The 25,886-nt window shown below is 52.6% G+C and overlaps 1 protein-coding gene across 4 annotated transcripts in view; it reads left to right on the top strand.

The window, feature by feature from the left end:
* Positions 1–24,374, top strand: part of SLC22A23 (solute carrier family 22 member 23) — a gene marked incomplete at its 3' end in the record, with an annotated part of 184,322 nt that extends 159,948 nt beyond the window's left edge. Inside the window, exons 6-11 of one of the 4 annotated variants that reach the window (XM_079778285.1) lie at positions 2,437–2,539; positions 4,561–4,793; positions 6,287–6,319; positions 6,445–6,468; positions 7,522–7,645; positions 20,540–24,374. In XM_079778285.1, the coding sequence (XP_079634411.1) occupies positions 2,437–2,539; positions 4,561–4,793; positions 6,287–6,319; positions 6,445–6,468; positions 7,522–7,645; positions 20,540–20,918 (896 nt within the window). Of the gene's footprint in view, positions 1–2,436; positions 2,540–4,560; positions 4,794–6,286; positions 6,320–6,444; positions 6,469–7,521; positions 7,650–20,539 lie in introns of those variants that run through there. The other 3 variants (XM_079778286.1, XM_079778288.1, XM_079778287.1) reach the window with 3 other exon arrangements.
* Positions 24,375–25,886: the final 1,512 nt, after the last annotated feature.

The raw sequence follows: 25,886 nt of genomic DNA, 5'->3' as shown, positions 1-25,886 counted from the left end.
CTTCACAAAGTCCCTGCGATTTCTGTCTGTGAGCAGAGGTGGAAAGGCCTCTCTCCATTACCTATTCAGTTACCTCCGGAGGTCCGGGCGGCCTCTAATGTTTCCTGTAACCCAGCTGGAGGACTTTTGTCCCAGAAGAGCAGACCTAGTGCTGAGGAAGTTTATGTTGTTGGTAGGCTGGTGGGTGATATGTCTAACAGACAAAATGTCAGCGGCCCCGACAGGTTCATTTCATTCCATTGAGAAGGCAGTCCCTCTGTAGACGGCAGTCAGTTCTTCAGACGTGGGGCTCCGGAGTTTAATGTGATAAAAAACAAAACTCGGTCATAGTTACAATTGCTACAGCTTCTTTAGCAACATCTGTTTTATATCTAATAATGTGGTAGTAGTCAAGTTGGGGCCACATTTAAAAAAACACAACCTTTAAACTTACATAAACATCTTAATGGGCATTTCAGTTTTCTTCTTGTAAGATTTTCATGGTGAGCAAGTGGCACTAATTACAGTTGATTCCTGGTAAGTTTTACAAAAGTGAAATTACTCAGGTCACTGGATCCAACATGATCTATTAACCATGACATTTCTATACGCTTCAAAAGCTTTTTAGGATTTTAACCAGGGCAAAGTATGTTTGTAAATCAGATTAGTCTATTTTTACAAAGGGGAGCACGAAAGTCAGGGAGACCTCAGGAGTGGGTCTGCGGACGCAGCCGAAATGCCAGCGTCCGGCTTGTGCACGGACCTCAGTCTTCACACCTAAATATGGGAAGGAAGAAAGTTCTGGAAACTCGGGTGGCATGGTATCCCTCAGACATAGGAAAGGCGTTTCCCTCTCCTTTCTATGCCCCAGCTGGTGACACTGATCCAAAAAATTTTATTTAAATCAAAAGCTCCTAAGTCCTTATGGTTAAGCAAAATATTTTCTTTCAAGCTGTAACTAATGAGGTTGGCGGCCCTCCTGCCATTGGATGGCAGGAAGGAGGTAGGACAGGAGAGAAGTAAGGGGGCAGGTGGCAGGGGGTGGGTGTGGAAGGCACTCTTCAGAGACCCCCCGAGGGAGCTGCTGCCCCGGGCCCCTGGGGGGCAGGCCTGTTTCCTGTGAGCACTAAAGGCTTCCTAGTACACGGGGAACTTCCCACCCCCACTGCTTTTTAAAAAATGTAGTAGACTTTCGGGGATAACTTTAAGTTTTCAGAAAAGTTACAAAGTGGTACAGAATTCCTGAATACCCCTGACTCAGGCTCCCCGCTTGTTAACATCTGATATTACCACGGCACAGTTGTCACAGCTGAGGAACTGCCATGGGGACACTACTGCTAACCAAACGCCAGCCTTTATCTGGATGTCACCATCTTCCCGTTAGTAACCTCTTCCTGGCCCAGGATGGCACTTAGTCATCCCGTTTCCCCAGTCCCCTCTGGACTACAGCAGTTCCTCAGTCTTTCCTTGTTTTCGTGGCCTTAACAATCTTCAAGAGCACTGCCCACCCACCCAATTGGTTAAGTCGTCCTTTTCTCTTAGCTCCCGAGGAGGGAAGTATTCCCCAAGGACAGGCCTGGGTAGGAGCAAGAAGGGCCTGGGAGACTGGACAGGTGGCTTTTGTGCGCACAGAGGGGCCGGGAGGCGTGGAGGTCCAGACATTACCTTTCTGATCTTCCATATTAACGGCTAAGTCAACACCAGCACTTGAGCAAACTCATGAACCCTGTTAATGCGGCCCGGAGACGCCGTAGGTCTGTTCAGAATGGCTTTTGGAGCTCGTTTGAGCCCCACAAGAAACTGTCTCCTAGCTGTGTGGTTGGTCATATCACTCTCAGCCGAAACATCATGTCTTTCCAGCTGCCAGCGGCTTTAACCGTTAAAAGTATACCCACATATGGATTGTGCATGTTTGTGTATGCACAGATGGCACACAGTTCCTGCATCTATTTCTCTTTCGAAGATGCATGCCCTTGCGGGGCGGTGTCAGAAGCAGCAGCAACGCTATCGTGCGTTCTGCCCACAGTTAAGGGGCATGTCAGCATGTGCTTATCTGAGCAGTGGGCGGTGCAGACAGATCAGACTTACAAGGAAGCCACTGTTCTCCTGTGCCCAGAGCCCAGTGAGTGCTCAGCAACCTAGACATCACCCTTCGGCCCTGTCCCTGCGGTGTGGAATGAGCCTGCGCTAATCACGTGTGTGTGCGCCCTGCCTGGTTCCCAGGAGAGGCTGACAGTGAGCACGGCTCCCTCCACGCCCCACCCCACGGGGCGTCTGAACAGCCAGGTTAGAGTCTGTGAACACTTCCGCTATCCGGACAGCCAGGCTCTGTCCCCTGGCTTAGAGGGGAAAACCCAAAGCGTTCTCCCTGTTCACGACGCCTGACTTGGGAACCGGGCTGTCTTCGAGGCCGCTGGTCCGGGCCTTGCGGAGAGGTCACGCTCTCTTTCTCCGCAGAGCTGGAGAAGGAGCTGTCCCGGAGGCCCAAGAAGGTCTGCATCGTGAAGATGGTGGGAACCCGGAACCTGTGGAAGAACATCGTGGTCCTGTGTGTGAACTCGTGAGTTGCCGAGGGACACATCTGAGGCCAAGGGCAGGGAGGGGCCGGAAAATGGCCTCTGGGGGCCTCCTCCTTCCCAGCTGGTCTGTGAATTATGGCCGAGCTGGCCCTCTGGCCTGCCCAGGGCTCCGCTCTTTGCTGAGGGGCCCAGCTAAGTCTGATCAGCCTGTCAGAGCTTCCTAACCAGTGGTCAGAAGGCGACAACTGCTGGAGGCTATGGGCCCCACCCCCAGCCTCGGGGCAGCTAGAGCCCCAGCCAGCCACCCCCAGCAGCTCAGGCAGGGCCCTGGGCTAGTCCACACAGATGTGCATCCTTTCGACCCTCAGAGGATGAGCCAGGCTAGGCCTGCCATTCCCCACAGCTGTTTCTATCAAAGCAGCTCCATTTAATCAGTTCTCAGTACTGGGGTTTCTGATTAAATTTGGGGGAAGATACAGAAGGTTCTCCTGCCAGAGTGATGGGAGAGCTCAGACCTCACTTATACCCTGTCTGTCCCCCAGGTGAGGAGACCATGGCCCAGGCAAGGGACTGACCAGCCATGGCCAACCGGTGGGCAGGGCCAAGACCTCAGGCCTCAGCCTCCTGGCCCAGAGTTGGCCCCGGGCACGCCCACCGCACCACTGTCCATCTCGGGCAGACACTGGCTAGACCAATAGGACCACTGAGAATGGAGTGACTTCTCCAAGTTGTATTTTGGGAAAAACACAAAATGTGACAAAGACAAGATGACATTTTAATGATTCTTGTTGGAGGGTGTCTCTTTCTCTGGCTTTGTTGTCGTAAATTGCCTTTGCGGTCAGAGTCCTCTCCACCAGAACAGAAAGGTGAAGACCTCCCTGCACCTCCGGAAGCCAGGAGGGAAGGGCAGTCATCGGGCCGGGAGACGGAGGACTGGGTCTCAGTTACTAGATGAGAAGAGGACGGCCCCCGGCTGGGTCCTCGGCTGAGTGCTTCCCAAGCAGAAAGGCGTGTGTTTGGCGAAGGGCGGCATCTGCTGCAGGGGTGGGGTCTGCTGCAGGGGTGGGGTCTGCTGCAGGGGTGGGTCTGCTGCAGTGGGCCTGATGCAACTTCGAGGCGTGATGAGAGCACCAAGGGAGTAGGAGGAGAAGGCAAGTTCTCACTCTGGGATGGATGCTGAGCGCTGACATAACTAAGGGGCTCCCCCAGCATGCAAGCGTTTCACACCAGACCCCGTCCCAAAGGGCCCTTCAGAGCCCTGGGTTCAGTCCACGTGGTGTGGTCACCACTGCTGCAGCCTCCCTGGGCGTGCACAGATGTTTCCCAGAGCAGACATCTGTCGGCAGCAGCTGGGACACATGTTGCCAGCAGATTTCTGTGATCCTGTGGGGCAGACAAGAGGCTTGATCCGGGCAGTGGAGGGAGCAGAGGTAAATGAAGAATTGAAACAAAGTCTCCAAGACCATGTGGCCTGGCTTCTCCTGGTTCTTCGGTGCCTTTGACAAGTAGCGGCAGAACAGGGTTGAATAGGTGGTTCTCTGCACAGATTCCCAGGCCCCCAGCACCCCGAGTGCTGAAGGAAGAGGCAGACACAGATGGGCAATGTGTCTCCAAGGTTGTCCTTTGCCAGCTGAGTAATCTGTGCAAGCGGCTAGACCTCCCTCAGCCTGTGTGCCCGTTTGTGAAGTGGGTCTGACCGTAGCTCCTGCGGCACCGACGTGGGATTGAAGGAGTCGACACGAGGGGAGCCCTCTGTCTTGCATGTGGGGCTCCCGTGGAAGTTGCTGTTTGAACAGAAGGCCTCACTCCCTTTATGCTCACACCTTTCTCCTGGGGTGATGGCAGGGAGTGAGCGCGCGCCCCAGCGAGGGTTACTTCTCTGACGTCTTCAGTCTGCGTGTCACTCTCCTGTCCATTCACTGATGGTAACGGCACACTTTTGATTACACATGGAGCCGCTTACACGATTCCCCGTTGTTGGACACAGTGACTCCCGGCGCGTGGCACGGTCCCTGGTGTCCCTGCACGCCCGCACCTGGCCCTCTCGGTGTGTCTCCCACAGGCTCACAGGGTTCGGGATCCACCACTGCTTCGCAAGGAGCATGATGGGCCACGAGGTGAAGGTGCCGCTGCTGGAGAACTTCTACGCCGACTACTACACCATGGCCAGCATCGCCCTGGCCTCCTGCCTGGCCATGTGCGTGGTGGTCAGGTTCCTGGGGCGCCGGGGAGGGCTGCTGCTCTTCATGATCCTCACTGCCCTGGCCTCCCTCCTGCAGCTCGGGCTCCTCAACCGTGAGTGGAGCCGGGGAGTGGGAGGGCCGTGGGGCGGGGCCGGGTGGAGGGGCCGGTGTACGAAAGGGCTGGTGGGACGTGAGACTAGTTTTCAGTGACCTGGTATTGGAAAGTCAGCCACTCTAACCGCTGTGCATGGTGACTGCCTTCTCTCTCCTCGCCCCCAGCCCTGGGCTCCCGCTCAGAGCCGCCCTCACTGCACCTGCATGGCCGCGGCTTCACTAGCGGCCAGACCATCTCTGTGAGAGGGCTTGTTTCTTCCCTGGGAAATGAAGGGGGAAGTAAATGTTGACACTCTTGCGTTGGGACACTGCTTTTCAGTAGATATTCCCAAGTTCCTCAGCTTGTCTTTGGGCCAAAGAATTTCTCAGTAAATGTTTAAATGATTTGAAGGAACACTAGGGAACCCACATAGCCCCTGCAACTATAAGAAGGCAAGCTCAGAACAGCGCCGCGTGAGCCAAGGCCCACCTCCATGCGTGGAAGGAGCCACCGGCATCTCTCTGGCCTGCTCACGGTGAGACATGAGTGAGCCCGGCAGCTGAGCCCTCTTCTCACCCATGCCCGGCCTCCTGGGACAGCTCGGACACTGTGGGGACACAGATGCCACGGGGAGAGCTACCAGGCTGTGGGGACTGGGCTCGGGACCCTCGTGCACCGAGGGTCAGAGCCTCCGGTATGTCAGGTGTGCGGGATGTGGCCGAGACATGAGTCAGGGTCCAGAACGGAAGGAAGCGAAAGAAACATCCTCCGCCTGTGTGCAAGCTGGATTAGACAATAGCTGGTTTCCACCCCACGAGGCATTTTTCTAACGGCAGGTCCTATGCATCCTGCATCCTGCTGGGGACTGGTCTTTGTTTCAGCTGTGACTGACGAGGGACCGGAGAAGTGTTGTCTGTCTCTCGACCGTCCTGTCCCCGGTGGGGCTGCCCTCGCTGCCCTCGCAGGGAGCCCTGGGGAGTGGGCGTTCCCGGGGCCGCGCAGTGGCAGCCCGGGGCCGCCGCCGGGCTCTCTTCCCCGAGCCGGGAGGAATGCCACGGGAACTTTGTGCAAAGGACAAGTCGTCCGAGGATCGGACTCAGAGCATAACGCCCCCGGCGGTGGGTCCGGCCGCCGCGGAGGCTCCCTGAGCACAGGCCGGCAGGGACAGGTCTCGTGTGCAGCGGAAGGAGGGCTCGGCTTCGGGTCCGGGACTGAGCCAGAGTCGGTTCCGAACGGTGCAGGCTTCTCCCCAGGATGAGGCCAGCGGGGCGCTAGCCTGCCCTTCCCAACAGGAAGAGTTTTGTTTAGTCGAGTGCTCATTCCAGTGCCTGGGAGTGTCCCAAGAGGCCTGCTCCATCTCTCTAGCACTCTGGCCCAGGCCTGGCAGGGAATCCACTGAGCTACCAGCCACATGGAAACACACAGTGGGCTTGCCTAACGTGCTTTCTTTCTCCCCCTTTTCCCGCTTTCTTCGTCCTCGTCCCTGTGGTGCCATCATCTCCGTGGCCCAGTGATTGGGAAGTACAGCCAGCACCCAGACTCAGGTGAGCCCCGCATGCTTGTGCGTGCGGGTCATCATCTTTGTATTGCATCCAAACGGGCAATTTCATAAACACTCACACACCTGTGTTTTCCCTCTCCTGTTTCTCCTCCTCCTTCACCCTCCAAGAGTTGCAGCTGAAGTTGGCCGTAGGTTGGACACTATAAGCATACATCTGTGTTCTCTGCCCCCTTTGCTTCTAGAAAGAGCTGCTCATCCTCCCGTTTGTGCCCGGCTTGCACGCATGCCCTCGCCTCTTCCCCTGGCACCCGCACCGGCAGTGAGCACAGGCCTCAGCTGCCACCCACACAGAGATGCAGCGTGTCTTGGGGGCAGTGCTGGGCGCGATCAGAAAGCCCACGGGTGTTGGAGGCCTGGCTGGCCGTGCTGCGGGGGAAGCTGCTGTCCCACTTGTGAATGAGTCTCGCAGGCTTGCTGCTCTCCGCGGCGGGGACGGGGCCACCGCTGTGCACCGCAGTGCTGCTGGTCACATGTGCCTGGCCTGACCCGAGCCCATGGCCCTGGGCCCTCCACAGGGAGAGCCTGAGGTCCCCGTGCAGCCTCGCAGGGAACTGAGCTCTGCTCCAGCGGCCTGCTGTTGCTTCACGCTAGACGCCACCTTGGCGTGAGGTCAGACTCTGGTGCCATTTGCAAGATGCTTGGGTTGGTTGAGCCCTCTCCTTCTAGGCCCATAAATTTTTCTGTTTGGATTATTTGAGTTTTTGTTCCCTTAAATCAAGCCTAAGATACCCTGTCCTGTATATTGGACTGGGCAAAACTCAGGCCCGAACAGCCAGGGCTCTCTGAGTGCGGGCACCTTTCTCTGGAACCATACGGAAGGCTGGCACAGAGTGGACGTTGCTATAGTCCTGAGACTGCCAGCCTCCCTTCCGGCCAGGCCGGCTCAGCCTGAGGAACCCGGCAGTCAGTGTGCCCCAGCCCTCAGGACCCACAGGGGACCTGCGGGAACCCGGCAGTCTACTGCCCAGAGGGTCTGACCTCCTGCCGCTGGGCTGCTCCTCCCTCTGCAGAGGGACTGAGCACCCTGGCCTGCACCCCAACAGCAGAGAGGGGAAGAGGGAAGACCCTTCATGCGTCCCAGGCCTCCCTGCTCCCCTCTCCCCTGCTCTCTCCGCCTCAGCCTGACTAGCTTCCGTTCCCCTTCCCTCTGCCCCTCCTCACCAACCCTTTCTGATTGCCCTTCAGGTATGAGCGACAGCGTCAAGGACAAATTCTCCATCGCGTTCTCCATCGTGGGCATGTTTGCCTCCCACGCAGTGGGAAGCCTCAGTGTGTTCTTCTGCGCAGAGATCACCCCCACGGTGATAAGGTGAGTGGTGGGAGAAGCCCCACAGGATGTGTTCCTGGGACCCTGGAGGGCTGCCCACTTGGCGAGGCTCTGAGTGAGCTCACAGCCTGAGCTTTGGCCTGCCCCGGCCTCGGGCAAGGGTGGTGCCTGTGCTGAGCAGTGAGCTCAGTGAGGGGCGCTCCACCCTGACCTGAGGCAGCTGAGAATCAGGAGAGAACTTGATTCTGGGTTCTGCCAGGGTGCAGTTAGATGAGGAAGAGGAGGAGGAAGAGGACGGGGAGGGGGAGAGGGAGGAGAAGGGGAGGGGGAGGAGGGGCGGAGGAGGAGGAGGAGGAAGGGAACATGGCAATGACTGGAAAGGAGTGAGATCTGATAACTTACACCCATACTTCAAGTGAAATCAAATGCAGCTAACTCCTCTGAGAGACCCCAATGAAAAAACCTTTTCTAAATAAAAAAGGGAAGTAGAAAGGGCCTTGTTTTTTTACTGGCCTGAGAAGTTGACAGGCCACATAGAGAGAAAGCCCAGCAAGTTATAGCATTGATTTATTGAGCCAGTATTTCTCACAAACCCACCATGTGTCCGGCAGTAGCCAGGTGAGCAGCACCAGGACACAGCCTGGCAGAGTTATGGTAAGTTTATAATTCCCCGAGGGTGGTGCCAACTTGTGCTTAGCTCCTTTCTTTTGGTTCATGAAGGGAGGTTTGGTCCTTCCTGGTGCTATCCCAGGTAGTGGGGGATGGGAGAGGGGGGCACACACCATTTGATGTTACTAAGATCACAGCATAATAAAAGGGTTTGCCTTTATTTAAAAGGGCACCACTTAACTGCAAAGCCATAGGTTTTCCCGGTAATTACTGTGTGGGACTACGGAAGACCTCACCTTGGTTTACTTTGAACTTTGTATGGGAATATCATTAGCATTTCCAACACAGGTTTTAAAATATGAACTGTGAATATGGGCAATTATTCAGCTGCGAGATAAAACCCAGAAGTCAGCATGACGACACCCTTTCCACCCTGACTTTCCCACACGGGGAAACGAGTGGAGGCCAACGTGATGGGCCGAAGGTGGGATTTGCTAGACTAATTATTTTAGCCCCCGGCTACTGGGAAGGACTCTGGGAGGAGGCAGGTAGGTTCACGGACTCTTCTTCCCACATTCCCAGCAGGCATGCTGACAATAGAATTTTCACATGACCTCATTTTGATTCATTCTCCCAGATTTTTACAATATGTGCCAAGCCCAAGCCTGAGGCTGCTTGGTACTGTGGGATAAAATGCCAAGGAATTGTATACTTAAGAAAAGAGCAGTGAAATGCCACATAATCCATCCTGTCCAGCCTCTGCCTGAGCAAAGTGAAGAGCTGAGCCTGAAGTTTGTTCTTATTTGTAATGCTGGACGTTGCAAAGTGCCTGAGGCAGACGGCAGCTCTCTCCCTTTTCTTTACCTAAACCTCCTCCCTTTACAAACGATTCCAGCAACTAGGATTCTCTCTGTGGAGCAGAAGTCAAGGTTAGACTGCCTTTCTGCTGGCCCCTGTGGCTCTGCGGCCTCTGTGACTGCAGATGCTCCCCTGGGGTGGCCACCCCTTCCCTCTGGTAGTGGGGAGACTCTACTGTTCCCTGTGAGATTTTGCATAAGCAGCTGAACTGAAGGAAACACCGTTTCGTTTTCCTCTGTGATGCAAACCTGCAAACCTGGAAAGATGATTTGGGGGTAGAAATTCAACAAATATGTTGTCAGATTGAGCTTGCCAAGATGACGAATTAGAAAAATCTTGGCCCTTGGTGATGTTTTTGTACTTGCAGAGAATGAAAGAAAATTCAGTGCAAAGGGGGTCTTGTCTCCTGGCCAGGATGGAACTGTCTGGTGTTACTGATGACCCCCCTCTTGGCACCGTTTCCTTCCGAAAGCTGTCTCTCACACACACACACACACACACACTCTCTCTCTCTCTCTCTCTCTCTCTCTCTCTCTCTCTCTCTCTCTCAGGGACAGTTCCTACACAGTCCCAGGACCGGAGTGGCTTTCTTATCCTCCCCGCACTGCATGCAGATAAATCCAGGGTAAGCTAGGATGGGTGGCCTGCGGTCTGTGAGCTTCACCGTTCTTAGTACAAAACTAGCCTTTTTCTATAAAGCTGTGTTAAAAACACGTCTTCTGAACAAGAACGATAGTGCAGGTCAGCTGCCAGGGCTGACTGGGCAAACGGGAGGATAAGAACCTTTCTGCACAACAGCTTGTAGAGCTCCAGTGTCCAAGAATGACAGCGACTCGCCAGGGCTAATTAGTCAGTTCGTTGTGTCCCCTGATCCCACCCAAACCTCCCGCTGCCGGGCGCGCTGCCCTCCTCGCAGGCGCGGGCACAGCCGCCCCTTACATTAGCGGAGGCAGCGGGTTCTTCTCAGATGCGTTGGGAGACGTTGGGGGTGGCTGGGGAAGGACCTGTGTCTGCGGCACCTTCTCCGCTTTGGCGTGGACAAAGTGGCGGGACCCTGGCTGATCCGGAAGCACTTGGTGGCTTTTTGTGGCCGTCATCTTTTCTCTGTGGTGTCCACCTGGGAGCGCAGGCGGGAGCCCCTCGTTCCCAGTCCGGTGAGAAAGGAGGCAGGTGCTGGTGACAACAGCAAGTCCACTTCATTTTCCCAAAGTTCTCATGGGCTCCCTCCACACCCTGAGCCTCGAGGGTGGGTCCCCTGCTCTCGGTCCGAGCCCATCCACTCCCTCCTGGTGTCTCCTGCTCTGCTCCCCTCAGGCCACCCCACCTCCTTCTAGAAACTGTTCTTGGCACTTCCTGACCTGACACCTTCATCCTAACTAACCCTTCCTGGTTCCCACCTCAGGACTAGACCCCAGACCCTGAGGTCTTCCTCTCTAACGTTGCCTCGGGAGCCAGCACTGGGGACAAAAATGGCCTATGTGTAATGTGGAGTCTGCTTAGCTTTTTTAAAGATTTGTGTCTTAAATATTTATAGCAAATGCTCAGTGAGTGAGCAGAAGCCTAGGAGACGAGGCACACACATTAGAAGTTAAACAGCAGGCCAAGGGCCGAGCAGAGGGCAGAGGATGAGCCCAGATTTTGGTCCTCAGCCCAGAGGAAAGAGCAGAGGCGGGCCAGTGTGACCCCAGAAGCCACTCATCCCTGCATGGCCCCGGGCACATCCTTCAGCCAGCCTCCACCTCTGTGCCCTCCCGTGGGAGGACTCATGACCGCTTTGTGTGGTGGTGGTGAGGGAGGAGAGGATATAGGTAAAGGGTTTGGCCTTGTACATGAAAACTGACATTGACAGCTATCCCAAGATATCGACAAAGCTTGTATGCCTATGGATTGATATTGAGCTCAGAATCCATTTTTTATTCTCTCTTACATGTCTGCTCATAATAATAGTTATATTTATTCTTTGGGGTTTTCTATACAGTCCAACTATATATAATTACTGAACATGTATGACTGTCAATACTCTTTAAAAAAAGAAAATTGTTATTTGGGCAGTTATATTTATTTCTGTAAAAATTGACACAAATATTTGTTCATCCTTGATTTCACAGAAGTCTAGTAAAGACAAGCTAAGTAACATAAAAGAGGAAGTGAGAAATGGGAGGTGTGTTTCTGGGATTCACATGTTCAATGGAATGATGAAGAGTCTGGAATTCTTAATTCATTTGCTATTTTCAATAAGGCGGCTCCCTGTATGTGGATCTTTCTATCCTTGAAGTAATTTAGATATTATAACTAGTAAAATAAAGATAGCTGGTGGAAATGAAAATTTGTGTGCTCCTAAAGCACAGCAAGACAAAAGCTGCCCCGCCCCCATTATCTTTTATCTGTAAATTGAGGGTCTGACTGCTCTACTGTGCATATGCTGCCGTCTAGTGGCAACCAACAGAAAAACGCAGGAACCAATTGGGAGGAAAATGAAACTATCACCTAAATAACCAAGCATGTAATGATCCGATTCTCTAAACTGAAATTTCAAAAAGAAAATACAAAGCCAAAAATGATGTACCAAATTCTGCCAAAATTGTTTCTAATCTTACAGAATAATTTTAAGGTATCTTTGATAGAAAACCAAACAGAAAATTGCTTTCATTGAAAAAATATATAAAGATATATTGCACATTATATACTAGCCTGCATGTGTACATACCTGTTTATGTGTATATAGTATATGTGTATATAGGTAATTTTTTAATGATCCCTCTAATCCTACCAAAAATCAAATATATTTCATGTGACATGATTTATTAACATAATGTATTAGTATGATCAAGTTCATTGGTCATGATGAAGGGAGACTTCTGTGTGGTGCTGAGCTCAGCTCCTTCAACCATGAATCCGTGTTCAACCTTCCTCGTGGGTCTGTGCACTCTACCTTCCTGCATGTTAACCCACGTGTGGTCTTGACATGCACTGAGCTGCCTGTCAGTGGCATTCACTCTTAGTGACAAGGTCAGGTGGAAGCCAAGCAGGTTTCAGAGAAAAGGATGTCTTACTGATATCAAAGGCCCCGCTGAACATGTCCATTTTCCCTGGCATCCAGTACGTCCCTTGCAACATCCTGTGGCTTCCTAAAGTGACTAGAATGATCAAAAAGACTAAGTGGCACACTAGCTGGTTTGGCTCAGTGGGTAGACCATCAGCCTGTGGACTGAAGGGTCCTGGGTTCGATTCCGGTCAGGGGCATGTACCTCAGTTGCAGGCTGGATCCCCGGCCCTGATCTGGACAATCAATCGATGTGTCTATCTAACATCGATGTTTCTCTCTCTGTGTCTCTCCCTCTCCCACTCTCTCTAAAAATAATGGGAAAATATCTTCTGTATTAACAACAACAACAAAAGACTAAGTGGTTATTTTAGGAGTTCATATTACTCATCTCACAGATGGAGTCAATCACATCGCTCTTTCCAGCGGTCATCTATATTTAACCTGTCCTGTTTGTTTGACCTTCCTACCTACGAAGCCAGTGTAATCCATAAACAGCCGATATTTACTGGGCATAAACAGTGTGTGCCGTTGATATTCTAAGAAGTACTCCTTGGTCTTGAAGGGCCCATTAGCTAACAGGGATGGTAAGCACATGAACAGATACTAACAGAAAGGTTCAGTGTGTCTTTAAGAGGTTCTCGGGACTCTGTCTGGGAAGGGGTTAATAATTGGAGACACTCCCCAAAGCACTGCTGTTCCTCATTTGTGTCCCCTGGATGCTCCGTGGCACATGATGTGACCGTTCCCCTCGTGCTCTCACTCTCTCCCTTGGGGAGGGCGTTCTGATGCGCAGACAGCACTGATGACACGTCTCCGCCTGGGTGAGGGGAGGCTGCTGCTTTCTTCCATGGCTCAGTGTAGGGAGTGCTATCACTCATGGATTAGTGTATCCGTTATCTATTGCTGTGTCACAGATTACCCCACAACGTGGTGGCTTACAGCAACCTGTGCTTATTCTGTCACAGTTTCTGTGGGTAGCAGCCTGCATGGCCTAGCTGGGCTCTCACCTTCAGGGTCTCCCCCAGGCCATAATCAGCTGGACCCACTTCCAAGCTCATTCAGTAACCAGCAGGTTTCCTAACCCACCTGGGCTGCCGTGACAGAACACCGTGGAGTGGGCGGTGTACACACACAGAGAGGTGGTTCCTCCCCGCAGTTCGGGGGCTGGGAAGGCCCCGGTGTCGGCGGGCTTGGTGTGTGGTGAGGGCCTGCTTGCTGCGCCCTCACCTGCTGGGCGGCAGAGAGCTCTCGGGGCCCTTTCCTAGGAGCCCCAATCCCACCAGGGGGCTCAGCCCTCGTGATGCAATCACCTCCCAAAGGCCCCCCTCCTGATACCATCACACTGGGGACTAGGAGTCACATGAATCTGGGGGACGCACACATTCAAACCGTAACAGAAGGATTCAGTTCCTCGCCGAACAAGTACCTTGTTCCTTGCTGGCTTTAGGCCGGGGGCCACCTTAGATCCCGGCCACATGGGCCTCAACAACACAGCAGCTGGCTTCATGAAAGCCAACAAGAGAGTTTGCTGGAAGTCCAGTCTTTTGTAAGCTAATCATGGAGGACATCTCATCACCTTTGCTGCATTTTATTAGCAAAAAGTGAGTTGCCAGATCCAGCTCATCTCAAGGTGCAGGGTGTGATCACCGGGTGGGGAGGGATTGGGGCCGTACCAAGTGACTACCCAGGTGCCAGCCAGCTCTCAGCCAGCGGCTGGCAGAGGCTAGGGCTAGCAAACTGAGTCAGGCCTGGCCCCGCCCTGGAAAACCTGAAGAATAAGAGCCGCACAGACATGCAAACTTGAGTAGGTCTGGGCTGTAAAGTCAGGTGTGCGGAGGGTATGGTGGGGCACTGGGAGGGAGGGAAGGCGGCGGGCAGAGCACTTGGCAGCCTGCACAGCCTGTACCAGGGCGCTGCCTGGGACTGGATTCCGGGGCGCAGAGGGAGCAGCCAGTGGTGTGGGAGGAGGGAGGTGAGTGCGCGGGAGCAGTGTGGGGGGAGGGAGGGAGCCGGAGCAGAAGTCTCTGGAAGGGAGAGGGTGGTGGGAGGGAGGCAGCCTCAGGAGGCATTGTCTGCAGGGCTTGGTTGAGAGGACTGGGGAGGAGAAGGAAGGACCAAAGCTGTTCGCACCTCAGCCAGCCTGTGGGTCTCTACCTTATCCTGGAGGCTTTAGGCTCCTCTCTCTCTCTCATCCTCACCCGAGGATATGTTTCTTTTGATTTTTAGAGAAAGAGGAATCGAGGGAGGAGGGGAGAGAGAGAGAGACAGAGAGAGACACTTTGATGTTAGAAAGAAACGTCAAACCCGCACCCTGACTGGGAATCAAACCCGCAACCTTTTGGTGTACGGACAGCGCTCCAGCCAACTGAGCCACCCGGCCAGGCCTGGCTCCTCCTCTCTTTAGCCTCTAAGTTCTTGAACTTGCTCAGCTCAGGCCTTGCTGTCAGGTTCCTCCTCATCCCTCACCAAACACCCCAACCCCACTCCACTGATCTCAGCGGTCTTCCCTTCACCTCCCGCTGTTGGTCACTTTAATATTAATGCCGCAAGAAAGAAGTTAGGAATGCATCAATATTTCTGCTTTGTGGCGCCAACAGAGAGGTGATGAGAGCTTAGCCAAGCAGAGACGATCAGCAGCAAACCTGCTCCGCCTGGGCTCGCTCGCTGTGCTGCTCTCCCTACCCCTTTACCGATTCTCCCTGCGGCTCAGAGGGGACGGGACGCTGTGGATGGTGGAGCCAGAGCTCGGACCCAGGCCGCCTGTTCTCTTAGCTGTGGCAGCTCCGGCCTGTGTAGCAGCAAGCGTCTGTCAGGCAGCTCGCTCTGACCTGGCCTGTGTGTGTGGGCTGCCCGAGGTGGGGTGGCCCTGACTGCCAACTGCTCGTCTTGATGCTCCTCTACTTGAACGAACACTAGAGACAAGTCATGTCTCCTTCTTCACTAAGCCCATGAGGCAGTTACCTACGCAGGAACCTGGCAGGGCTGGGCGCGAAGCTCCGGAGCTTAGCTGAAGCAGGGTGAGAGAGCCCCATGGAGGGCTTAGAGGGGGCAACGGGCAGGAGGGCAGCAGGGAGGGGGAGCCCTGGGAGCTGTGCATTATCGGAGGCAGGAGGGAGCCATGGGAGGATTTGGAGTGAGTGACTGGCCTGTCAGCTCTGTATTGTAAACAGGGCACCTTGTCAGCAGTGAGGAAATGAAGTCTGAGGAGATGGGAGGTCCCTGTGGGAGACTCCAGTGAGGGGAGTGTAACCCCCCTGGGCCTGAGCTGGTCGGGGGTTGGGCAGGAAGGGGGCTGAGAAAGGGAAGTGCCAGGGACTCCCAGGCTTGGCTTTGTCCCTAGGGCAGTGCGCCTGGTGAGACTGTCTCGCAACCCAGCCTGGGTCTTAGCCTGCAGCTACCTCAGGAGAAGTGTTGGCCACCCTCCTCACCTCTGAATCACCCAGCACCTGCTGTGCCTGAGGCCACACCCTCTGGGGGTGGGCTGCTACCTGCAAACACAAAAGGCCATTCCTAATTTAGAGAGAGAAGAGGAGAGAGAAATTAATTATTTTTCGTTATGAAACATGACAAAATGGGGGAGACCACCCATTCATTGTCCCACCCATGCACACACAGTTGCCATTCTTAAGTTCTGTTCTTTGAGAAAAAATATTTGCAAGACTCTGCTCTGTCCTATCTTTATCATAAAACTGTATGTCTGATTTAAGGTGGCCCTTAGGTCCAGCTGTCCACCTGGAGAGCCCCAACATGCCACCATCTCTACCTGATTCCTACAGGTTTGCTGCTGATCGTCTCTGCTTGTCTAAACTCTCATCACCTCTCTGTTGGCGCCACAAAGCAGAAATATTGATGCACCCTGTCACCCTCCCGATCCTGGACTGGCCAGCCAGAGGGGGTGTTGTAGTAGGACGGCAGGTAGCAAAGGCAGGGTCTCTCTTTCCCTTGTTGGGGACAATAACGCCCCTGAGAAGACCTGCAGAGCACAGCAGAACAGAAACTCCCACCCAGGCAGCAGGGTGGAAGGGAGAGGGGAGCCTGGACAATCTCTGAGTTCTCAGGAAGAAAGGTGAGGCGTGCGTGGGCGCCCTTCTAGACTAGAAGTCTGGTTATTTGTATCAACAGGAGGCCCCAGGTGGAACAGTTTTGGGGTTTTCTTAACAGCTTTATTGAGGTACTAGAGGCCCAGTGCACAAACTTCGTGAACTGTGGGGGAGGGTGTCCTTCAGCCCAGCCTGTGCCCTCTTGCAGTCCAGGATCCCTTGGGGGATGTCCTACTGATGGCTTAGGCCTGCTCCCCACACGGGCCTAAGCTGTCAGTGGGACATTCTTAGAATTGCCGCAGAGGCAGGAGAGGCTCCCGCCACCGCCATTGTGCTCACCAGCCATAAGCCCGGCTTCTGGCTGAGTGATTCTCCCCTTGTGGGAGAGCACTGACCACCAGGGGGCAGCTCCTACGTTGAGTGTCTGCCCCCTGGTGGTCAGTGCTCGTCATAGTGAGCGGTTGAGCAGCCTTAGCATATCATTAGCATATTATGCTTTGATTGGTTAACCGGATGACTGGACACTTAGCATATTAGGCTTTTATTATATAGGATAATTAACATACCATAGCATCTATGCACTTTTAGTATATAGTGCAATGACAGTGCAATCCTCACCACAGCCCAATTACAGAACATTTTCACCAAAAATTACTCCTGGCCCTTGCAGTCTCCCTCCCACTCCCAGAGCCAGGCAGCCACTCATCTGCTTCCTGTCTCTATAGATTGGCCTTCTTTTGGACATTTCCTATAAATGGATTCCTACAGTCACTTAGCATGGTTCCGAAATTCATCCACGTTCCTTTTTTATTACGGATGCTATTCCACTGTATATGACAGACCATTTTGTTTCTCTAGTCACCAGTTGGACAATGGAATTCTGTCCAATTTTTGGATGTTATGAATAATGCTACAATGAACATGCGCTGGTACGTTTTTGTGTGGACACAGGTTTTCATGTTGCATAGGAGTGGAATTGGTGGATCATAAAAGTTTATACTTAACTTTTTAAGAAACTGACACGCTTTTCCACAGAGGCTACACCATTTTTCTTTCCTAAAAGCAATATGAGGCTTCTAGTTTCTCTGCATCCTCACCAACACTTGTTATTGTCTGTCTTTCTGATTATAGCCATCCTAGGGGCGTGAAATAATATCTCACTGTGGTTGTGATTTGCATGTCTCCAAATGTACTTATTGGATGTTTTATAGTTTCCCTGGAGAAATGTCTATTTAAATCTTTGGCCAGTTTTTTTAAATTGGCTTATCTTCTTACTGAGACCTCTTTATATATTCTGGATACAAGCCCTTTATCACATAGGCTTTGTAAACATTTTCTCCCAGTGTATGGTCTTTCTTTTCATTTTCTTAAGAGTGTCTTTTGGAGGACAGAACTTTTAAAGTTTCTTAAAGTCCAAATGGCCTTTTTTTTCTCTTATGTATCCTCCTTCTGATGTCATGTGTAAGTTTTTTTTTTTTTTCCCTAAAGAAAAAGATGTTTTCCCTTTTCTTCTAGAAGTGTTATAGTTTGAGCCCTTATATTTAGGGCTGTGGCCCATTTACAGTTCATTTCTGTGTACACTGGGCAGCAAAGGTCTGACTTTATTCATTTGCACGTGGATATTCGGTTGTCCCAATGCCACTTGTTGAAAAGACTGTCTCTTCCCTGCTGAATTTGCCTTTGTCAGAATCAGTTGACCATGAATGTAAGGGTTTATTTCTGAACTGTCAGTCCTGTTCCCTTGACCTATCAATACACCAGCACCACACTGCCTTAGTGACTATAGCTTTATAGTAAGTTTTGAAAGTGAAAAAGTCAGTCCTTGATTTTGTTATTTTTCAAAAAGTCATCTTGGAATTTGATAGGGATTGTGTTGGATCAATTCAGAAAAAAAATTGCTATCTTAACAATATTTGGTCTTCCAATCCATGAACATGGAATGTCTCTCCATTTTTTACAATCTTTTAAATTTTCTCAGCAGCATTCGCTTTATAGCTTCCAGCACACAAGTCTTGCATTTCCTTTGTTATTTATTTCTAAGTATTTTACTCTTTTGATGTTATCGTGACAGGAATTCTCTTAACTCCATCTTCAACTTGTTGTTTGCTAGCATGTAGACACACAGTTGACTTTTATATGTAGACTAGAGGCCCAGTGCACAAAATTCGTGCACAGGGGTGTGTGTCCCTCAGCCCAGCCTGCACCCTCTCCAATCTGGTACCCCTCAAGGGATGTCCAACTGCCCATTTAGGCCCGATCTTGGTTGGGACTGCTGGTTCCCAACTGCTCGCCTGCCTGCCTTCCTGATTGCTCCTAACTGCTTCTGTCTGCCAGCCTGATCACCCCCTAACCACTCCCCTGCCAGCCTGATTGATGCCTAACTGCTCCCCTGCCAGCCTGATTGCCCCTAACTGCCCTCCCCTGCAGACCTGGGTCCCCCCCAACTGCCCTTCCCTGCAGGCCCAGTCGCCCCCAACTTCCTTCCTCTGCTAGCCTGATCACCCCTAACTGCCCTCCCCTGCATGCTTGATCGCCCCCAACTGCCTTCCCTTGCAGGCCTGGTCCCTCCCAACTGCCCTCCCCTGCTGGCCATCTTGTGGCGACCATCTTGTGTCCATATGGGGGCAGCCATCTTTGACCACATGGAGGCATCCATCTTGTGTGTTGGAGTGACAGTCAATTTGCATATTACTCTTTTATTAGATAGGACAGAGGCCTGGTGCACGGGTGGGGGCCGGCTGGTTTGCCCAGATCTGGGTGTCCCGGATCAGGGTGGGGGTTCCCTTGGGGCATTGGGCGGCCTGGGTGAGGGGCCTGTGGTGCTTTGCAGGCCGGCCACACCCTCCGGCAACCCAAACGAAGGCCCTGGTATCTGGGATTTATTTATCTTCTATAACTGAAACTTTGTAGCCTTGAGCAGAGGCCAGGGCTGGCCAGGAAGCTTGGCTTCCTCCATCACTGGGGGCAACCCAAGCCTCCTGCTCGCTTCATGGCCGCAGCCATCTTGGTTGGGTTAATTTGCATACTCGTTCCTGATTGGCTGGCGGGCATGGCTTGTGGGTATAGCAGAGGTACGGTCAATTTGCATGTTTCTCTTTTATTAGTGTAGATCTTGTACTTGTGTCCTCAAAGGTCAGTATTTTTGTGAGTTAGATGCACCTACAGTGTCACCAAGGGAATCGCGGGCTCCTTGGGAGCTCCTGTGTCCCACATGCTACAGGGGCCTACCCTTGAGCCCCTTTGCCTCATAAGCACATCCAAGAGTAAATGTCATTTCCTAAAGAGCAGTACCTAACTCTTGACCAGGTCCATTTGAAAGTTATTTAAACCAACTGAAATCTGCACCCCTGGACCTTCTGCCTACTGGTCTGCACCTGCTCTCTGAGGTGAGGCAAATGTCTGCATTTCCCCTGAGATGAGGCCTCCTCGCCCGGCCCCTTCCCTGTGGCCCCAGAGCTCTGAGACCCGCCAATTGTCTGTCCTGTAAGTAAGGGCCCAGTGGGACAGTAGGACCATTACCTCCTGTCACCTGAATACCGTGGTCCTCTCTCCTGCAGCCTAGCACTGCACTGCTTTCTTGGTGTCCACATAACACCTTCTCCCCAAAATTACATCTTTATGCCCAAATCGCCATTAATTGGAGGTCTGATGGTTTTTCCCGCTGCTGTGTATCTACAGTGCCTTTGGAGTGTTTGGTAGGTCCCCTCCTGTGGCAGAGGAGTGGCAGTGGCTCAGGCTCCAGGCTTGTTCGGTGCTATTTGAGCTCAGTGCGATGGGAATGTCTCCGTCAGGGCACGGCTGCTGGAAGAGCCTTTCCCAGAGACGGGACACTCCCATTGGTGGGGTGCAGAATGATTCTAGGAAATACATGGGACTCGACAGTAAATAACATCAACTCACAGTGAGAAAATACTGTTTTCACAAAGTGTCTTCAAATCTCTGATTGTGGCAAAGAGAAAGGCTGCTAGTGTTGGTATGTCTTTAACACCTTTAACCCTTGGTAATCCAACCAGCCCCCCTACTACTTTTCTAAATGAAGAGCAAGAGGAAATAGCAGAATTTAATACTACTCTCTTTTTCACTCATGTACATTATTTATGGCAAGGGATAGTTGTCCACTTACAGTGACATTATAAAGTTGTCTTTCAAATTAAATGAGGGAAAGTATTACGTGAACTAGAGGTGGTGTACAGGTGGCCCAGATGAAGGTGGTTTGGGATATCCTACATGGGGGGTGCACAGGTGGGGGGCATGCCCGGTGCCCACGCCCCAGCCAGGCCTCGGGATCTGCCGTGACTTTGCCATGTCCGCACTCTGGGATCCATTGTGCCATGCGCGGGGGGTGGCCTTGGACACTAACCTTGGTGCTCGGCCCTCCTGCAGGTGCGGCGGGCTGGGGCTGGTGCTGGCCAGCGCAGGCTTCGGCATGCTGACGGCGCCCATCATCGAGCTGCACAACCAGAAAGGCTACTTCCTGCACCACATCATCTTCGCCTGCTGCACGCTCATCTGCATCATCTGCATCCTCCTGCTGCCCGAGAGCCGGAACCAGAGCCTGCCCGAGAGCCTCTCCAACGGGGAGCACTACACGCGCCAGCCGCTCCTACCGCACAAGAAGGCCGAGCAGCCGCTGCTGCTCACCAACGCCGAGCTCAAGGACTACTCGGGCCTCCACGACGCCGCGGCCGCGGGGGACGTGCTGCCCGACAGCGCCGCGGCCAACGGCGTGCGGTCCTGCGGCTCTGCGCGCGGCCTGCCCTGAGACCTGGGCCCGTGCGGGTGGCTGCGCGCAGGGTCACCGAGGGACCAGACCTGTGGCTGCGAGCACACGTGGCTCTGCCGGGCACACGGCACCGACGCCGTGGGAGCACAGGACCTTCGCTGGTGTGGGGGGAGTCTTTCCCAAACTCTGAGGATCATGTGAGGAAGCAGGCTCTTTGGAAATGAGACTTTCTTTTCTGCCATTAAATGTTTGTATTTATTTTGGTCATTTTTACGAGAAGCACTTTATTCCCTTTCCTCTCACTGATCTTGAAATAGAACCACCCCCTTCGAAAGAGAGACCCAGTCTCCCCGCGGGCAGCGGCCAGAGGCCCCCAGGGCCGCCGGCTGGGCGCAGACACCACCGTGAGCAGTTCAGACTGCCTGACGCTGAAATGTAAATGATGAGGTTTCCGCCAGAGGCTGATGGTCTGAAAGTTTTTGTTTGTTTGTAGGGTCAGAGCTTCTGGCCCATGTTTTGGGAGAAAGCAGCTCACGAATGTCATTAAAACCAGCTTAATCTTTCCTTCAAGATCACCCTTTTGTACTGGATGCTGGAAACTCTTTGGGGGAAAAGCTTCAACATTTCACCACAAATCGTAAATGATTCGCGGCAGTGTCTCCAGTTTTCCGACCCAAGTTTGCCTGGTTCAGTTCACGACTAGATGCGCTGAGGTGTGGGGCGTTTAGCATTAATGCTTCCTCAGATCCGGCTCCGCGGAAAGCTCCCTCCACCGTCAGCTTTGCCCAGCACTACCTGAAAACACGGCTCCTTTCTGAAGGGAAACCAGTGGGACACGAACTGAAATAGAGGACTAAGGCAAACCCAGAGGGGGGGTGCGCTCCCAAAGACAGTGGCATGCCCATCCGGAGCACACCACAGCATCACCAGCTTGGATGACTGTCCGCTCCCACCGATTTCACGCTGAGACTGCGAACCTGTGGGAGCCAGTCCCCCTCATGCCTGCCTTTGCCTGCTTCCTGCTTCCTCCCACTTCCCTCAGCACAGAGGTGGGGCTTGGGACAAGCAGTGGGATGCTCACAGGTTAGTCCAACTGACCTCCTGCCTCTCTTAAAGCATCAAGACGAATTGAGAGGAAGCAATAACTCCCCAAAGTTCAACTCCCATCCCCAATAGCCAAGGGTTGCCATTGAGTTCATTGCTCGTCCCAGACAATGCAGGCTTCCTCTTCCCTTCCACGTCAGGCTTCTCCACCTGAGGGTGTTTCAGAGGAAGCTTGGGGGGCCTCCGCAAGGACACGTGGGGGGAGGGGGAGGCAGGGGGGGCACTAAGAAGCAAGCTTCATTGGCGCAGGCAGGCGCCCCCTTGAACAACAGAGGCACCTGATTTTCCAGACAGCCTGGGTCCTTTCTAGAATTGTCCACCCACCCCACCCCCCACTTTGTGACATGTGTCTTTGTCATGGGCTGTGTTTTTCCCAGGAAATCATAGTCTCGGGCCTGGGACGTAGGTGACCTCCAACTGACAGTTGCTAGAACTCAAAGGGCCTGAAAACTTCCCTTTCTCCCCTTCTAGCTTTCTACCTGGCCTGTTTCTTACTGTCTCCGCCCACCACTCCCCTCGGAATCTGGTGGACTTCAATAGGAACTGGTGACTTGATAAAAAAAAAAAACATGGTGAGGAGGTGAAACTTGCAAGTGTGTGTGATTCCAGTGACTAAACCGTACTTTCTGTCGAATCAACAGGGTCTGGGGGCTCCAGCCTCGTCCAAGGGCCGCTGTCTAGGAAGGAAGGCCACCTGGCCAGTCTCCCTATTTCAAGCCCCGCTCATCCTCGCCTTCCCTCATCTCTTAGGTCACTTTTGTTCCATGTTTCCATGTGAGTCCACATTCACCTTACTTTACAAAGGCCTTTCTTACAAATGTGCAGCCTCCGTGTGCCAAACTTGTTGAATACCTTCTGCCTTTTTTAGAGTACTTGCTACCAGCCACCTGGCAGCAAGACCCATTAATCCAGGACATGACATATGCAGCCGCCAAGCACCTGAGCAGCTGAGGAAGGTGGGTAGGAGCCGGTGAGGGCCTGGGCCTGCACCTGGCCAGGTGTATGTCGGCATCACCCCAGCACCAGGGCACCTTGCAGTCCCCTTCCTGTACTACGGAAGTGCTGTAGCATTCTCTCACCGATCGCAGAGGCCTTTTAAAATGTGATGGAGCTGCAGAGTGCTGCCGGTAATCTCTAGGAAGGTGGAGGGAAGGCACAGCACTTACCAACCCCTGTTCCTCTTCAGGGTTAGGCCGAGCTCCTCTTCTGTTGCTGGGTTAGCTTAAGAATATCTGAAGCTCTTAAGGAACACCTTTATCAAATGTAGCCAAAGCAGAAAAGCTTCCCTGTGGGCTGAGCCCTGTGAAATCCCACGCCAAGTGGGCAAGGCGGCCAGGGCCCACTGAGCCTGATACACATCCAGTCCCGCCTTGCTCTGCATGGGAAGGGGCTGCAGCCACCAGCTCCCTAGCACCTATTGGTCAAGCTTGGACTCCTCAGTCCTGTTTCCTTTGTGGTCAGTAGGGAAACAGTTCACAGACACCTGCCATTTCAAGTCCACTTTCCCATCACCTCCTACCCACCCGGGGAGTCACCTCCAGGTATGTGCTGCAGCCACTCTCCTCCACCAGCCACTCTTGCATCCTGCTATCCTACTGGTGAGCTGTAACCCCTTTCAATAAGTTATGCACAAATGTGAACGCCTGAGGCAGGGCTGGACAGCTCTTCATCTGTTCTTTTCTACAAGTCAATCATAACTCAGAGCAAGTACCCTAAGTACTAGCACTCAAGACAAATAAGGAAAAGTTCTAAATGTTTTGTTTTCTAAGAGTATAATTACTTGCAACTTTAGAGGAAAGGGGCTGGTAAGTTGTTTTGGCCACAGAACAGAAAGCAACAATGAACATCGTAGAGGAAGTACTGCACTCAAACAGTACCACTTCCTAGAGCCAAACAAGAAATGACTGAAGTGCCATTAAATGAATTGTGACCATCGCACCTCCCAGCCCCTAGGTGGCGCGCGCGCGCACGTGCTGGGGAAAGCCCGTGCTTCACTTTCAAAGGATGCCTCGCTTTGCTGTAGCGTGTTTTGGAAAAGCAGCACAGTGTGTTCTGTCCAGTGGGGATATTCCCTCTGTCCTTTCTGCCGCCCCAACATTTGAGGTTCCTAGTCAGAACCGTGTTACTGCACATCCACCGGGCTCACTCTGGAGGTGCTCATTCATAGCACAAGCCTATCGAGTTCTGAACTGTGTCGTTCAAAGATAATGTCTGCATGATGTCACATCTGTTGTACCTTTGAGGAAAATTTGTATGTAAATGTACAGAAATAAAAATGTTGCCCCATTAACAAATTTCCTCTGGAATGTCTTCCCTACCTCATCTGATGGTATCCAATGAAGGGCATTTCATGACCATTGACTACAAGTAATAAAAACTCTTTATTCAGACCTTGCCGAGTCCCTGTTTTAGCGCCTCTGTGAACCGAGTCTTCGCTCAGCCTGGGAAGGGTGGGTGGCCCTCATCTGCTTGCAGAGTCCTGGTCTTACAGGCAGGCAGAGGCAGAGAGAGGATCACTAAACACAGACTGTTTATTCAGGGCCGGTCTAAACCACCTGAGAAATGGGGCCATCAGTAAATTTGAGAGTTCTTTTCTCTTGTGTATTGATGTCCTGCTAATCTGTGACCTGCAAGTTCCCAGAAAGGTCAAGAAATGATTATCTGACACTGTGATTCTATGAGGAAAGACTGATAACCAAAACCGTCTTCTCTAATGTAGTATTTTTTCACGAGAAAACAATGTTTCTTTAATAAAGTTTTATACCAAACTCTTCTCTCCATAGCCCTGATTCTGTGTTACTTACTCTTCCTAGAGAGGGTGCCTACTGAGCTCTCAGCTCCCTGACACTGGCTGGAGCCTGGGAGGCCAGCACAGGAAGTCTGCTAAGGAGGGAACGTTATAAACCCCACACCTACTGCTCTGAAATGCCTTTATGTCCCAGCCACAATGTCACCACCCCTGGCTGCTTACCACGGGCTCAATGCTTTTACCACTGCGTGAAGTGTTACAGAGCCTTAGACCAGTGGTCGGCAAACTGCGGCTCGTGAGCCACATGCGGCTCTTTGGCCCCTTGAGTGTTCTAACGCCACTTCTTCAAAATAGACTCGCCCAGGCCGAAAACCGACTTCTGCGCATGGGCCACGAAGTTTCAATCGCACTGTATGTGCACACCCGCACGTGGTATTTTGTGCAAGAGCCACACTCAAGGGGCCAAAGAGCTGCATGTGGCTCGCCAGCCGCAGTTTGCCGACCACTGCCCTAGACCAGTGGTCGGCAAACTCATTAGTCAACAGAGCCAAATATCAACAGTACGATTGAAATTTCTTTTGAGAGCCAAATTTTTTAAACTTAAACTTATAACGCCACTTCTTCAAAATAGACTCGCCCAGGCCGTGGTATTTTGTGGAAGAGCCACACTCAAGGGGCCAAAGAGCCGCATGTGGCTCGCGAGCCGCAGTTTGCCGACCATGGCCCTAGACTATCAGCCTCCAATAACAAAACGGGTCCAGGTGGGCTCGAAAGATTAGGAGCCAGTGGTCCTCTGGCTGCCTGTGCTGAGAAGCACCTGGGAGCTTTTCAACCCAACGCCCGGGCCATCGCGTCTCGGGCAGGGGGAGGCACAGGCAGCCTGTGAAAACTCCCCCACAGATCTGAATGTGAAGCCAAGGTTAGGAGCCACTGACCCAGGAAATACTGGCCTTTGGGAAAAGGAGTGAAAAAACAAGCAAAATGTGTAGCATTTGGTACTGAGTTGGGTGGTCTTTCCTGAGCAGGAGGAGGCAAGGATGATTTCTTTCCCAGGTTCTTGTCCAGGTAGATTCAAAGAATGAAGCCAGGACAGAAGGTGGTATATGAAAAGGTGGAAATTTATTGGAAACAAACTCCCACGTAAGGAGGGCTTC

Source organism: Cnephaeus nilssonii (assembly GCF_951640355.1).
Source record: "Cnephaeus nilssonii genome assembly, chromosome: 7".
Taxonomy (NCBI): domain Eukaryota; kingdom Metazoa; phylum Chordata; class Mammalia; order Chiroptera; family Vespertilionidae; genus Cnephaeus; species Cnephaeus nilssonii.
The sequence above is the reverse complement of the archived record's forward strand: the minus strand, read 5'-3'. Positions and strand labels throughout refer to the sequence as shown.